Genomic DNA, 15,123 nt, shown 5'->3' on the forward strand with positions numbered 1-15,123 from the left:
AGACATGAATGTGATTTCCATGTTTTATATCATATTGATCCAAATCCAAGATATCCCTTTTTATGTTTCATGTTTCATCAAAGTATGGGCTATATCACATAAAGCAATTTAAAATGGGGCATTAAGTTATGAAGAAAATAAATTCCATGCATTTCATTTAGAACTAATCTATTATAGATTTGTACAAGAAAACGTTTTATTATCAACTTATCATGATAGGCATACTGCAGGGAATACATGATTGTTTTCTAACCGTATTAGTATTATATTTGTTTTATTTCCGAGACCCATAACGTCACGACTTATGTGATGAGGTAATGGCTTTCGATATTGCAAGCATATATTCACAGTGGTAAGCTGGAAGGAGGGGGGGGGGGGGGGGGAGATTCCTTGACACCATTAATACAGTTTGCGGCACAGATAATCGGTTGTTCCTTTTACTCACATTGTTTTTCCGAATTTTAAACAAAATATTTTGATTACGATTATTTATCAGTTTGTATTGTTAGGTCATAATGATAAAGCGCAAAAAGGTTTTTGCGATGTCAGCCACTGTTTATTGGTACATAATATGTCACTTTATTGATATTGGCCTCTTTTCGTTGGAATTGGTCGACATATATCAGTTATATATGGGCCTATATTTATATCAATATTTATATATTTATCCATTTCATCACATTTTCTTGTGTTCTTAAGATTGTGATTTTACACTCGGCATGCAAAATGGGCAAATACACGACAGTCAAATCGAAGCGTCATCGAGTTTGAATGACGCCCTCAACGCCCCAGCCATGTCCAGACTACGTCCATACGGTCAGCAGAGAGACGGTAGTGGATGGATGCCTACGTCTGTCCATACGCCTGGTGGTCGCATCTCCGACTATGACGCGTCTTCTCTACCAGAGGTCAAAGAATGGATTCAGGTTAGTTCCATCAAGGAGTTTTAAGAGATGGAGTCATTTCTAGCTCATTCCCTTTGTACCATCTTTGATGCCGCCAGGAGAAAATTTGTCAGGTATGTGCTGAACTGGATCTTTCTTGCAGATACGGGTAGACATAAGATTCCTGCCTAGCTGCAAACTAACGGGCCACTTTCAAAGGGAAATATGCTTTTGTAATGACAATTACTTTTCGCTACCACTCGTCTGATAATACGAGCAGTACACAGTGCTTACTTTTACAGGAGGCAAACGAATGGAAATGGAGCAAAATTTCCTAAAATATTAACAAAAATTACTCGACTGGGCATATGTGTACAAGAACAAATTTCCTTTTTATTTTCGTGAGCCGGAAGTAATCGGAAAAGTGTCAAATTGCAGGTTTTAGGATTGTAAAATGTTACTATTTTCACAAATTAAAACTGCTTTTATACAATGTATGCACATTTCTTGACACAATATTTATTAGGTTTTTGTATTCATATTTTATCATCTGTTCGATTTTTCTCTTGTTATTCAAAATAAAAAAAGAAATATTAACTATATTTCTTTGTGAAAAAAAAATCACTACTCAAGCTTTCCAATGATATTAACGGCTTCGAACCTCGGACATCAAAGGTAACAGAACACCTGTAGATTCTATTGTGCAACCTTAGAGAACGGCAGCTGCTTGGAATAATTTGTTGCCAGTTGGGACTCCAGCTCTTAAAACTCCTTGGTAGGACAAACATAATGTTTCTCTTACCAAGCAACACATAATATATGCAATTTGAATTCTGACTATTGAGATACATTTATTCGTAACAGGTGAATGAAATAATTCGTATCGAGGCCCTTTGCTAAGGATATGCATACATTTGGTTATAATACGAAAATGGCCCATTGTTGAAGAGGTGTGCATAAAATTTGAATAAATGTGATCTATTCAATTTGATGTTTCCTCATGTCAAAGATAAATTTGGATCTCGAATCTTAATGTGGTGTTATCTCCTGATTTCTCTCCATGCGCTAGGTTGACTTGAAAAGGAAATATTTGATCAAGGAAGTCCTGACCCAGGGTTGCGGAAAGCGATGGGTTACAGCTTACAGCCTGCGCTACTCAGAACATGCTGAGGGGGAGGGACATCAGCTCAGACCATACATGGTTGGTAATGAAACTAAGGTAAGAAGCACTCCTACAAGGCATGAAGTATAATATTCGGGTCTAAGTACCATCAGGAGAAAGGCCACGTTAGGCTACAACCAAAAATCACTAATAGTAGACTATTTATCAAATGGAATTAGACTAACTGGATACCAGATGAATTTGCGTAGGACAATGCATACTGCAACATTATTATAACATTATAATACATAATGTTTACTCAGAGTAAAAGTTTATTACAATATTAAAGACGTTCGTTATAGAGATTTCAAGTAGCATGAATTTACCTATGTTTGGAAAAAATACAGATGACTGAAATTGATGTGTATATAGATTAGGGCGGTAGACAGTTAGATAGATAGACAGGTAAAAAGATAGATAGGTAGATAGCAAGATACATAAGTCGATAGATAGACAAACATACAAAAAGAAAGACAGACATATAGATGGAAGGATAGATAGATAGGTAGATATGTATTCTAGCTAGATAGATAGATAAAATCAATGGTGTATTGATAAAGCATAACTTTCCTATTCATTCTTAATTTCCAGATCTTTTTAGCAAACAATGATAACAACACGGTGGTTCGTAATAGCTTGGAGAAGCCCACAGTGGCCCAAGTCATTCAACTTGTCGTTCTGTATAGCCACATCGGAGTGTGTCTTCGGTTTGAACTTATTGGATGTAAAGACAGACGTAAGTTCAATATTCCATCTTTCATATTGTCATAGTCATACAATGGGTGAGATTTTATTTAAGAGAGATAACTTGAGAGAAATAAAAGCGAAAGTTGTGTTTATATACATGTTTATAGATAATATTAGCTTTGCTCTATCCTTCCGTACAGTGTTCAATGCCTATAATAGGCAGAGCAGAAATATATATTGAATAAGGCAGACTAATGGAACATGTTTGCTACTCCGAGTTTCACGCCTTGCGAGCATTCATCAGGCAACTGGTAGCATTCTTAAAAGTACATGATTACTCTACAACCTGGGTGAAAATACGTTCAAAATAAGACTTAATTAATACAATACAATACAATACAATAAGAATAACTCATGGGTGAAGGGGCTATTGTAATTACTCAGGTAATATATATTCACTTTTCATTAGACTCTGATGAACCTTTAAGCCTTTTGCCATCTTTGAACCTTTATTTGAGATCTTCCAATCGTTCTTGTTTTTCTTTAATAAACGTATGAATTATTATTGAACCTGTTTTCCATTTTTATTCTATATTGAGTCATAAACGCAATCATGGTCATTTTGTTTTCAATTGTGGTGTATGCATACATCACAGAAAGAAAATAAAGAAGATATCGTAATAATAATAATAACAAATTATGTATTTATTTCACACATTTATACAGAATATCTCATTTAGATTAAAGCCATAAGGCTCTGTCTCATTACAAAAACACATATATACAAATTTCACAAAACAAAATTATACAATAACAGTAGGAAGAAAAAGACAACAATTAAATAGATAAAGCATAATAACAAAACACAATGATAACGCAAGTAAGACTAATAATATGAAATAAATTACGATAAAAACTGATCTTTCATGTTGCTCTGCTTTGTAAAAATACAAATAGATATAAAAAATGTTTCCATAATGAATGAATAGAATAATGATACAATATAAGAAGTGAAAATGACTTTGTATTAAAAACAGGAAGTAAAACACCGCTCATTTAATATTCTAAAAGAGCAAGAAAGGTCAGATTTTTTAATACAATGTGCTATAAAATAAGGATTCATGATAAAATTGACAGAGAACCTAAATAAATCTCCCAGATCCAATTCAGTTCATACAAATTTAAGACGAGTTTTAGAAAATTATTAAACATGTTACTTCTCTGATATCATCCGTTTAAATGCATTGAGAGTTAAACAAAATCGGACCATTACTGTTAGCTTTCTTCACACGTTAACGCCATAATTAACGAAAGTGTTAAATACAATTCAGTATTGCACATAATGAGGTTTCAACAGATTCTTATTACTATTTCGAAATGTGCGTTGCATAATATCATCTCGTAGTAAAAAATTATCAGACATAGTTGGAGGAGCTATTAGTAATGCATTTAAAAACAACAACAAGTGGCCTTGTCGAACAATTCATTTATAGAGTTGGCCATTTTAGGCCACCGAAGACCTGTCGCGATGGAATGTGCCAAGACTATCTTGAAATAATATACGCTGCTCTTTTATGAAGTGTATTTAGCACATCGACATTATATTTAAATCGACAAGACCATACAGTGCAGCAATAAAGAGCATGCGGTAATACATATCCCCAGTATACAATTGTTTAAGTTGAAATTGAGTTAAAGATTCACGGAGCCTACGTACAATTATCAGTTTCTGTTTAATTAAGAGGGAAATGTTTACAAAATGTGAGATTTACGGCAATGGTAACACCCAGACATTTATAGGCTGAGACACATTCCAGTCGCTTACCGTTTACATCAACCTTTAAGGTCGCATCATCATACAAATACATGAGATTTATATAGCGCCATTATCCATTCTAATTAAATGCTCAAACCGCTTCAAAATATAAGGGAACACATCACATCATGACGAAGGAATCGTGTACATTTACATAAGAGTGAATGAATGTCTCTCTTCAAAACGCAAAATTGAACAAAGGGGATTTAAGGTTGCTCTTCAAAGACCTTTGAAGAATTGGTTTTCTTTAGCTTTTGTAAAAGTGAATTCCACAGGGCTGGATCGGCATGAGCAAAAGCTCGTTCCCCCAACATTTCTTTGAAAGCGGTATGTGTAGACGACCAGAGTTGGATGATTGGAAGGTACGTGTGGGTTGGTAGAGGTGAACTAAAGACTGGTTGTATTCAGGAGCTGTTCTGTTCATAATTTGACGAACTAAAAGAAGCATTTTGAAGATTATACGTTCCTTTACGGGCAACCAATGGAGATTTTGTAAGATAGGTGTAATGTGACTACGTGTGCTTGACAGAGGAATGGTGCGTGCAGCTGCGTTTTGTAGTTTTTGTAACCGTGCAATTTATGAATTTGGTAAATTATAGAGTAGACTGTTGCCGAAGTGAGTGGACAAGTTGCTCTGTTGCCAAACGAGACAAACATTTCCGTATCAAGCCAATATTGGGCTATTGATAGCGAGCTGATCTGAACATGCTGGTGATTCGTTTAGACATGGACATTTAAGAATCAAGCATGACGCCCTGATTGAGATATGAATTTAATAAAGGAATAGTGTTACCGAAAATAGAAATGGAGTCTATATGTAATTTGTCCAACTGAGATTTTGAGCCGAAAAGAATGAACTCGCATTTACTGTGGTATAATAGCAAAAAATGTGACTTCATGATTTCATCCAGGCGTAATATATCAGCGATGCAATTTTCTAAATCGCGCAAGGTTTGGGAAGCTTGAATTTGATGCGGCGAAAAAGTTTTTTTTAATGTCATCGGCATATAAATGATAGTGAACAAAGTGACATTCGAAAACATTTCTGAGACCAGTTAGATAGATTTAAAATCAGGTGGGCCCACCTACATAGCATTTGGGTACTCCACAGCCTACTGGTGGAGAATGTGAAACCGTTCAAAAGAACAGACTTTGAATGGCATGAAAGATAGGATTCAAACCATTCGAGAGCCTGGTCCTGGATACTCAGAAGTATTGACCAGTATTTTGTGGTCTACGGTGTCGAAGGCTGAGGACAAATCTAAAAGGACCATTAATGGCGGTGACAGATCCGGAGTCCATTTTTCGTAAGATAGAGCTTGAAACATTGTTAAGAAGGGTCTCGACACCATAATAACATCAAAGTAAATGTCCTTTGAAAAGACATTAGTTCAGTCATCCCATGCCTAAAAGATCAAAACATTTGACCGACGATTCCCTAAATAAAAATAACATTATTGGAAAAGTCAAGATATGTCGGTTTGGACTTTTTGGCGATGTGACTGGGGGTTTGGAATGAATGAAATTGTACAAAGTAAATGTATTTCGCAAATGGATTTGTTGTCGTTGCTGTTTTTGTTATTTCTAAATCTTGAACCCCTCACTGTTGTATTAGGATGTGGAAGTCGACTTGGTATGGAATCTCGGTTCATCAATGACTGGCAGATCAACTCCGAGGTTCATGAATGGTTTGGCCCCCATACATCAGGGAGGCTTCATTTCCCTGATGAATGCTGGATACCAAGTAGCTGGGGAGATCATCATTGGATTGAGGTAAGATTAATCATCAAGCATTCTATCCTACTTGCATGACGCCTTTATGGCGGATCCTCAAAGTAAGACTGAGAGACACAGATGATTCGACAATTCCTTAGACAGGGGTTATGTTTGCAGTCTCCTTTCGTTTAGATAATAAATTTGTATAACTTTATGCTTTTGATTTTTGTAAATGGGTCGATTACTACGCTAGTGAGTAAAATTATACATCATCATAATAATCATCATCATCATCATCATCATCTCTCTCTCTCTCTCTCTCTCCCCCTCTCTCTCTTTCCCCCTCTCTCTCTCTCTCTCTCCCTCCCCCTCTCTCTCTCTCTCTCTCTCCCTCCCCCTCTCTCTCTGCAGGTGAATCTGTTAGGGTACCATACCATCACCGGTGTAATCACTCAGGGTGGCTATGACTCGTGGACGAACAACTACCTGTGGGGCGAGTACTATCGGCTACTCTACCGGAGCAAGTACCACAGCGACCCTACCTCGCCCACCTCTGATCTGAACATGCAATGGAGACTCTATACAGACAGATTTGGAGATGGAGTGGTAAATTAACTCTCTTTGTCTTACTTTCTATCAGTAGTGTAGTGGTTTGTACATGGTAATAGTCTGTTTCTCATTAGGAAGTTGTATCAATCGCAACTTTGTACATAAGAGATAGGAGACTGCAAACTTGCGATTTTATTGGAGGACTTACGATTGATTTTGATCGAACTCTTCGTAAGACGTAAGACGGGGCCCTGGTGCACTCGAGGCGTCATGTCGATCATGCTATTCACAGCACTAATCAATTTTTATATCGTATACAAAAATTGATCTGATGATTAAATAGTAGTGAGATGTATGATAGGCAATGACTTCACTTTAGATAAGAATAATTTTCCTCCATTTAAGTTTCTTGATTTTTGTCTCTTCTAACCCGCCAATCTCACCCTCTCCGCAAATCAACCTATCTGTACCTGGCTCACGCCCTCTCTCTCTCTTACATACTCCTGTTATCTTGCTCATACTCTGTGTATCTCTTTCCTTCTCATGTACAGGATTTCCCTATGTACCCCGATCCTCATACCGAGATGCGTCACGATCTTGAGAGGCCTTTCATCACCACAGCTGTGCGTCTAAATCCACGATCTTCCAGAGGACAGTTCTGCATGAGGTTCGAACTCATAGGCTGCAAACTAGTTGGTAAAGCACTTTCCCTTTTATAATTGGTCTGCTAGTTTCACATATCTGACCTGCCTGAAGTGGCTGATACAAATATGTAATAATACGGATTTTAATAAGATAGAATTGAAATTGAAATTGAAATTGAATTGAAATTGAATTGAAATTTAAAAGATCTTAAAATGCCCCACCGACGACTGAATGAATGTACCAAGTTCAGTTGTATTTCACTGAATCTCTATATAATAATAATAATAGGCCGAGGTTGAAAGACTGTTTCACCATGCAGATAGATACTACGTATTTTATCATTTAATCTTCGTCGTGCGACAACTTTGAACGCACATGATTAGGGAGGCTAGTAAATTTGATGAGTACAATCTATTGCACATCAGACCGAAATAGCTTAATTGTCTTCTTGACGACATATCTTAAATGTATTAAGCAATAAACCAATCTTACTTGAATTCTGTTTTCTTTATTCCAATTGAAGGACTATTAGGTTTACAATACAGGATTTAGTTAAAAGCCGAATTACGAAAAAATATAATAGATAATTGTTTTAAGCACTAAAATCAATATCAAATGTATATACAGAGTTATACATTGTCTTGATCTCAACACACCGAATTGTTTTATTTTCAGATTACGGTCAGATCTGTCCCGAGACAGGCGACGAGCATGAAGGATTCTGCATGTATACAGTCAACAATCAAAAAGAAGATTCTTGTGATAAGATCTTCATGGAGGATAGTTATCCTATCTCCATCTCATCTCCAGGAACACAGAACTATCTTGATGACCGCAAAAAAAAGTTAGTAATGTTGAAAACTGTACCGAACTTCCCGAAGATTTGTTTATTCCTTCATCTACAATTTAGTTTTTCACCTACAAATCAAATTTGTCTTTACCTATCCAGACCTCAAAAGTCCTCAATGCTTACTGGAACCGGTGGTTCCTTATCTAACCCCATGATTTAAGAAAATTCAGGAGTTTGAACGGGTAAAACCCAAATGAAAAACGCCCAAAATATAAAGAAGGTGGAAAAACACCACTTATCTTTCAAGCGTCATTGTATTGAATTAGAAAATGTTCTATCTTGTAATATTTTCATGATTTCTTTTATAGATTTGAGCTGCCATACAGATATCAATACGTGATTGGACTGCGCATGCTCCAATCTCAGGGTCAGCACGCTTTTACATGGCGTGACGGTACTCCGATAACGTACGATAATTTCCGATGGACTCCTGATCAGGTGGACAACAACTCGACCGTTGATTGGTGCGTTTCATTTGACATGGATGACGACATGAGGTGGCGCGCTTACAAATGTCGTGATGATGTTATCTCGAGGGCTACTGTTTGTCAAATAGGTGAGGTGATATCATAGAACCGATATCGTTAGTGGGTAGTTGAAGTTTGGACCTGGCTGGAAGACCTCACTTTTTGGAAGGGGTGAATTAAGTTATGGTTTAGCTTTACCACCTCTACTCTGTTGGGTGCCTTTTCTTTACAGAATGTTTTCACATCTTCTTATTGATGACGAAGCTTATTATTAAACCAATCCTTTCCTATTTTATTAGGCTTAATTTCTTTGAATGAGGCATGCCTAATATAAAATTTGTTGCTCAAGACTCCCAGTACCTTTGCACCTGGCTTAAGACAGTTTTACACTAAGAGCAGGTCACATCGTCGCCCCCCCCCCAATATAAAATAAATAAAATAACAATAAAATAACAATACCAACAACCAATGGCCCATTAAAGGGGGAAATATGGAAGGAACTGGGGAAAGGTTATCCAAAACATCGACGTTGGCATGACTGCCTTTAAAATGTATAGGCCTGACAAAGGGTTGATTTCCTTCCCCAGTCGTAAAAAAATAGGGAAAAAATAGGGGAAAAATAAGGAAAAAATAGTCCCGAAAATATATTTTTTTTCTATTTTTTCCCTATTTTTTTTAAAGGAAAAAATAGGGAAAAAATAGTTTTGGAAATAGGAAAAAAATAGGTTTGAAACAATTTTTTCTATTTTTTTCCTATTTTTTTCCTATTTTTCAGACCTAAAAATAGGAAAAAAATAGGGAAAAAATAGTGTAGAAAATGGTGAAGAAAATAGTAAAAAAATAGTGATAACTAGGTGCTAGTGGACAGTGAAAAATAGTGAGGAAATAGGAGAAAAAATAGTGAGGAAATAGGAAAAAAATAGTAAGAAAATAGGGAAAAAATAGTAAGAAAATAGGGGAAAATAGTAAGGAAATAGGAAAAAAATAGTAAGAAAATAGGAAAAAAATAGTAAGAAAATAGGAAAAAAATAGTAAGAAAATAGGGGAAATAGTAAGAAAATAGGAAAAAAATAGTAAGGAAATAGGAAAAAAATAGTAAGAAAATAGGAAAAAAATAGTAAGAAAATAGGGAAAAATAGTAAGAAAATAGGAAAAAAATAGTAAGGAAATAGGAAAAAATAGACAATAAGTGAGGAAATCAGAAAAAAAATAGTCAGGAAATAGGGGGGGGGGGGGGTCACTCATCCTTTACTTTCATGGATTTCTCAAGCACTACCATCTCACACATCCAGTCAACGACTCTGTACATTCAATTAAATCATACAGTGCAAACTTGATATAAAGAGATCAGTTATACCTGAAATGACAAGGTAATTTAACAGCTTTTGGGGGTTAAGATTTCTTGGTTGCACATGACCTCATTGTCAAAAGTTTCCACTGTAGAATAGTCAACCTACTCCTACAGCTCTTTTCTCTGCATCGATGCACCTACTCAGTTTGCCAAATTCACTTCATCCTTTCAGTCCTATCCATTCAGTAGAACATTTAAAATAGTCAATGGGTATATGGAAAATGTTATACAGTCCACTCCTATTATAACGAACATGGATACACCAAGATTTTATTATCAGGCAATTCTCATCAGTCCCAATTTTAAACAAACCAATGTGTTCAGTAACTTGAGTATAACATGATTTCATTTTAACAAGGAAATTGGCTTGGTCCCGAGCACCTCGTTATAATGGCAGTGGACTGTAACAAACAAAAAGAATAAAAGAGAACGTGTCAAATAAAATACATGTACTTTATTTTCGAGAGGTAAACACAATGACATGAGTTTAGTATAGTATGTGTGTTCATGTAAGCAAATAAATAAAAGAACTTAACTGATATTTGCAATCTTTGGTTAAGTACTGTAGTGTACATGTTGTAGTAATAGAGTTGTTCATGGTTTGCTATGATTATACTCTAAAAAAAAAAACAAGACAAATGCGACTGCGTCTCCTATATGCCTCCGCCTTAAAAAAATATCATCCACCTAGAATGTAGCTTTCTATTTTTGTTCAAATAAAGTATTCAGGTGAGTTTCAGGACTATTACTGAGCCGATGTGGATATGCCAGGCAATCACAAGCTCTCTCCCTCACTAGTAACCAAATAAAGCAGTATTCTTGACATGAGAGTGTTGTTTTCTGTCTCTTTTATTACAATTTAATTGCAAAGTGCTCTTAATAATGTAATAACATTTTCAAACCTCAAGAAAATCATGACAAGTAAAAAAAAAATTTCTCGTTATTTACAAAGATAACAAAATAAAATAAATCATAAAACAGATTTTTCAACAATGCATGCATGCTCTATTGTACAGTTGACATGTTACATCATTTTCTCAATCTCAATTGAACTGTCAAAATCTTAATACAATCATCATAATCTAGAAACACTTACTACAAAATCAATGACATGTCATGTCATTGAGATATACATAAACAAGAAAATGACAGACTTACATGCTACTATTTTCAAATAGTTTTACAAAGTATACCATCATTACCATGTATCATAAGTAATGGTCTTATGGTCCTTTATCTTCACAATATGCAGGCACTCATTGTGTACACATTCATGTTGTACTTGCCTATGAATCTCAATGATTAGACATAAGTATTACATAATAAAATGGAAACAAATACTAATGTAAAGGATACAGATGTTGGTCATGCTGTTCACAGGCATCGAATGGTGATTGTACGTTACATGTACATTGTAGCTTGATTAGTTTCAATTGATCTGTAAAGATATAAATGAAATGTGAGTTAGGGGTTAGAATAATCATGCATTGGTACATTTATGAACATGCAATTAATACTTATTACAAGTATTTATGTATTTCATAATGAAAAATTCAAAGGCACAGAACATGTGTGTACAAAAGTATGATAGCAAAAAAGATGCCAGGCTGACGACGAACGGATGGTGAAACAACGGAGTCATCAAAGAGCTGTCAAGGTGCATGAAATGTAAACCACTCAGGTAGGCAATTAATTAGAGTTATTTTATTCTTAGATATATTTGGTGAACATACATAAAATAAAACATAAAACACAGAAAAGAAAATAGTAAAGGAACAATTTGTTGAAGAAAAAAATAAAAAGGAAAGAGAAAAATAATGTAGATCTAGGTAGAACTTGTGCCACCTGCAAATTATTGTTCTAGCATAATGATGAGGTAAACTACTCTAATATTTTGATGTCAGATCTTAACTAACAAACATGAAATAAATAAACCCAAAAAAATTATCAACAATAGATTTAGATTTCTACTTAGTTACTTGCTTGTTACTTGTAGAGATAATCCCGATGGCAGCTATCATACAGCTAAACTGGGATGTCCGTGCAACGTGATGGCATAGTGACAGTGCATGAAGTGCATACCTCGCAGACACACTCTCGGACTTGGAAGACTTGCTCTTCTTCTTAAGTTCTTGCGTGGTGCTTTAGCAGATTGTGTTTTCTGATTCCTAGAAAAATAATTTGAGATACAATTTAGCCTAAAACCACATCAAAACATTATATCGTGCAAGGCAAAATAATTGACAGACGTAGTAATGGTACAAAATCTGAATTTTTTTACGTGGATTTATTGTAATCACGTTTGTTTACATTCACTCATTCACTAACAGACACTACACTGCACTTGGAGATTCACTACACTTCACTAAGAAGTTGTGTAGTCTACAACCTCAACACTAGTACATGGGAATATTGATACGTAAAATAACATTCTATAGGCCTATTATGTCTATGAAGTAGCATTATATTCAACAACAGACACAATAAAAATATATATATCATAATATAATTAAGTTTCAGAAATAAACGTACCTTTTCAGCTGTTTTCTGGGGCCAGTTCCGCTCGTCGATGGTCCGTAATTCGACAACAAACTCGTTTCTCTACGAGTGGGACTAGTAATATTTTGAACACTTGTCGGGCTCATTTTCTTGGGAAGAATCACTAAAATGGGATAAGGAGGCATCGGAGTATGAGGAGTCACTATCTCTTGATGAAATTTCATCGCTAGAATAATTGCTGGAAGACATTTTGGTGTGATTTGGAGACGTTTGATGAACGAAAATCAGCAAAAGTCCGATGCGCACAGCAGTGCCAGTGGGGAAAAAAAATAACGGGTAATTTTCAAATTACGTACTTGCGTACTGTCCTCTACGTTGAAACTTTGCGCACACATAGAACGGGAATATCTCGATCGAATGCTTTTTTTTCTATTAATAAAGGAGATTTTTTTTGGTTGAAATTTCTATGTGTACATTTTCTTTTTACACATGGTTTATGTATGGTTATCTTTGAGTGCACTAGTCACTACTATAGTTTGTAAATAAAATCAAGAATATTAATAAAGGAACAATATTGAAATTTCGTACATTTTCTTTTTACACATTGTTTATTTATGGTCATCTTTGAGCTCACTATTAAATATGTGACCCCACAGCTAAAAACAACCAATAAGTCGCAAAATGAACAACAGAGATAATGGCAGGAGAAGCGGGCTTTTTGAATAGGATGCCAGTCATAAACAATGAAAATATGCAAGTTTAGAAAATAGACAAAAAATAGTTTACAAATTTGTATCATGTCATAAAAAATTTAAGTGCAAAAAATAGGAAGAAAATAGTACTCGCAAATAGGTAAAAAGAAGTCTGAAAAAGATAAAGGTGAAAAAATAGGGAAAAAATTGTCTGAAAAAGATTAAGGTGAAAAAATAGGGAAAAAATAGTCTGAAAAAGATTAAGATGAAAAAATAGGGAAAAAATAGTCCTATTTTTTTTTAGAAAATAGGCAAAAAATAGTCTGGAAAAGATGAAGGTGAAAAAATAGGGAAAAAATAGTTTGGTACTCGAGAATAGGAAAAAATAGAACTATTTTTTTTCTATTTTCTTTAAAAAAAATAGGAATAAAATAGTCCACAAAAGTTGAAGGTAAAAAAAATGGGGGAAAAATAGTTTGTGCTTGAAAATAGGAAAAAAATAGGACTATTTTTTTCCTGTTTTCTTATAGGAAATAGGAAAAAAATAGTCTGAAAAAAAATATAGGTGAAAAAAATAGGGAAAAAATAGTTTGTACTTGAAAATAGGAAAAAAATAGGACTATTTTTTCCCTGTTTTTTTATAGGAAATAGGAAAAAAATAGTCTGAAAAAAAATATAGGTGAAAAAAATAGGGAAAAAATAGTTTGTGCTGGAAAATAGGAAAAAAATAGCCCTATTTTTTTCCTATTTTCTTGAAGGAAATAGGGAAAAAATAGTCTGCATTTCCAGAAAATAGGGAAAAAATAGGAAAAAAATAGGGAAAAAATATATTTTCGCAACACACAAAACTACTAGGGTTATTCCCTAAAGAATAATGTGATTGTAGTTTATTTTCAATTAACAATCAATCTGGATTTACTGACACTAATAAACTGCATCATGATATTTTCTTTTAGACATGGATGAATGTTTGACAAGAGACAACGGTTGTTCACATGAATGTAGGAACGAAGAGGGCAGCTTCCATTGTAATTGTCCTACAGGTTACTATCTCGATGGCCTCAATGGAACTACGTGTTTATGTAAGTGGTTTAAAACTTGGATATAATTTTGTTTACATTTGCATTTAAAATGATTCCTTTAACAATACTATCAGAAACATTCTAAATAATGACCACTATTCTCTATAAACAAAATGGGAATAGCATATATTCTACTGAAAGCAGTAGTATATCAACAGTAGGCTAGATTTTGAGCTGTTTTGAAAAAAGATTTGAAAAATATACTGTACATGCGTTAGCATTTTATCTTACCATTGTAAATCCATTCCGCATTGCAATGATAAGAAAACTTGATATTTGGTATGTGTTTTGTTAAGAATAGACCTGACGCCCAAATTATTTCTTGAACATTTGTGTACAATAATTGCGACAGAAATAATTGATTTTGCAATTTATTTATCGTCTTGTAGATAAAGATATAGATTTAGGCTAATATATAGGCATAAGTTCTTAAACATAAATTGCGAAAACTAACCGTAGGTGTTCATTTTGCTCGATTTTCCAGCTGTGTGCCAGAGCAAATTCAGCTCCTTGTCCAAGGTGAACTTAACACAGAACGGAACAACATGTGAGTTCCATGCAGACTTTGATGAATCACCGTTTGGTAACACGACCTCAGCTCTAGAGTGTAGACCACGTGATTCACTCATGACGTCAGGGAGTGAGTGGTCGGGGCGTGCAGCGGTAAGTAGGTCCTTTTAATAGAGATATATGATCGTCCTTGTCTACTTTTGCTGTGTAAGT

General features: G+C 34.8%; 1 protein-coding gene and 1 long non-coding RNA gene across 3 annotated transcripts in view; one reads left to right on the forward strand and one right to left on the reverse strand.

The window, feature by feature from the left end:
* LOC105445770 overlaps positions 1-15,123 on the forward strand; it is a 72,805-nt gene that overhangs the window by 20,867 nt on the left and 36,815 nt on the right. For both annotated transcript variants that reach the window (XM_030995298.1, XM_030995300.1), the window contains exons 11-20: positions 700-926; positions 1,954-2,103; positions 2,638-2,782; positions 6,165-6,322; positions 6,677-6,871; positions 7,366-7,510; positions 8,135-8,303; positions 8,618-8,865; positions 14,275-14,400; positions 14,885-15,063. In XM_030995298.1, the coding sequence (XP_030851158.1) occupies positions 700-926; positions 1,954-2,103; positions 2,638-2,782; positions 6,165-6,322; positions 6,677-6,871; positions 7,366-7,510; positions 8,135-8,303; positions 8,618-8,865; positions 14,275-14,400; positions 14,885-15,063 (1,742 nt within the window). The remainder of the gene's footprint in view (positions 1-699; positions 927-1,953; positions 2,104-2,637; positions 2,783-6,164; positions 6,323-6,676; positions 6,872-7,365; positions 7,511-8,134; positions 8,304-8,617; positions 8,866-14,274; positions 14,401-14,884; positions 15,064-15,123) is intronic.
* On the reverse strand, positions 10,562-13,212 carry LOC105440723. Its single transcript, XR_004065976.1, has 3 exons — positions 12,660-13,212; positions 12,210-12,295; positions 10,562-11,565 (listed from the first exon to the last, which is right to left on the reverse strand). It is a non-coding gene; the product is annotated as an uncharacterized LOC105440723 (long non-coding RNA).

This window comes from Strongylocentrotus purpuratus, unplaced genomic scaffold (genome assembly GCF_000002235.5).
Source record: "Strongylocentrotus purpuratus isolate Spur 01 unplaced genomic scaffold, Spur_5.0 spur5_scaffold_21, whole genome shotgun sequence".
In the NCBI taxonomy this organism is placed as follows: domain Eukaryota; kingdom Metazoa; phylum Echinodermata; class Echinoidea; order Camarodonta; family Strongylocentrotidae; genus Strongylocentrotus; species Strongylocentrotus purpuratus.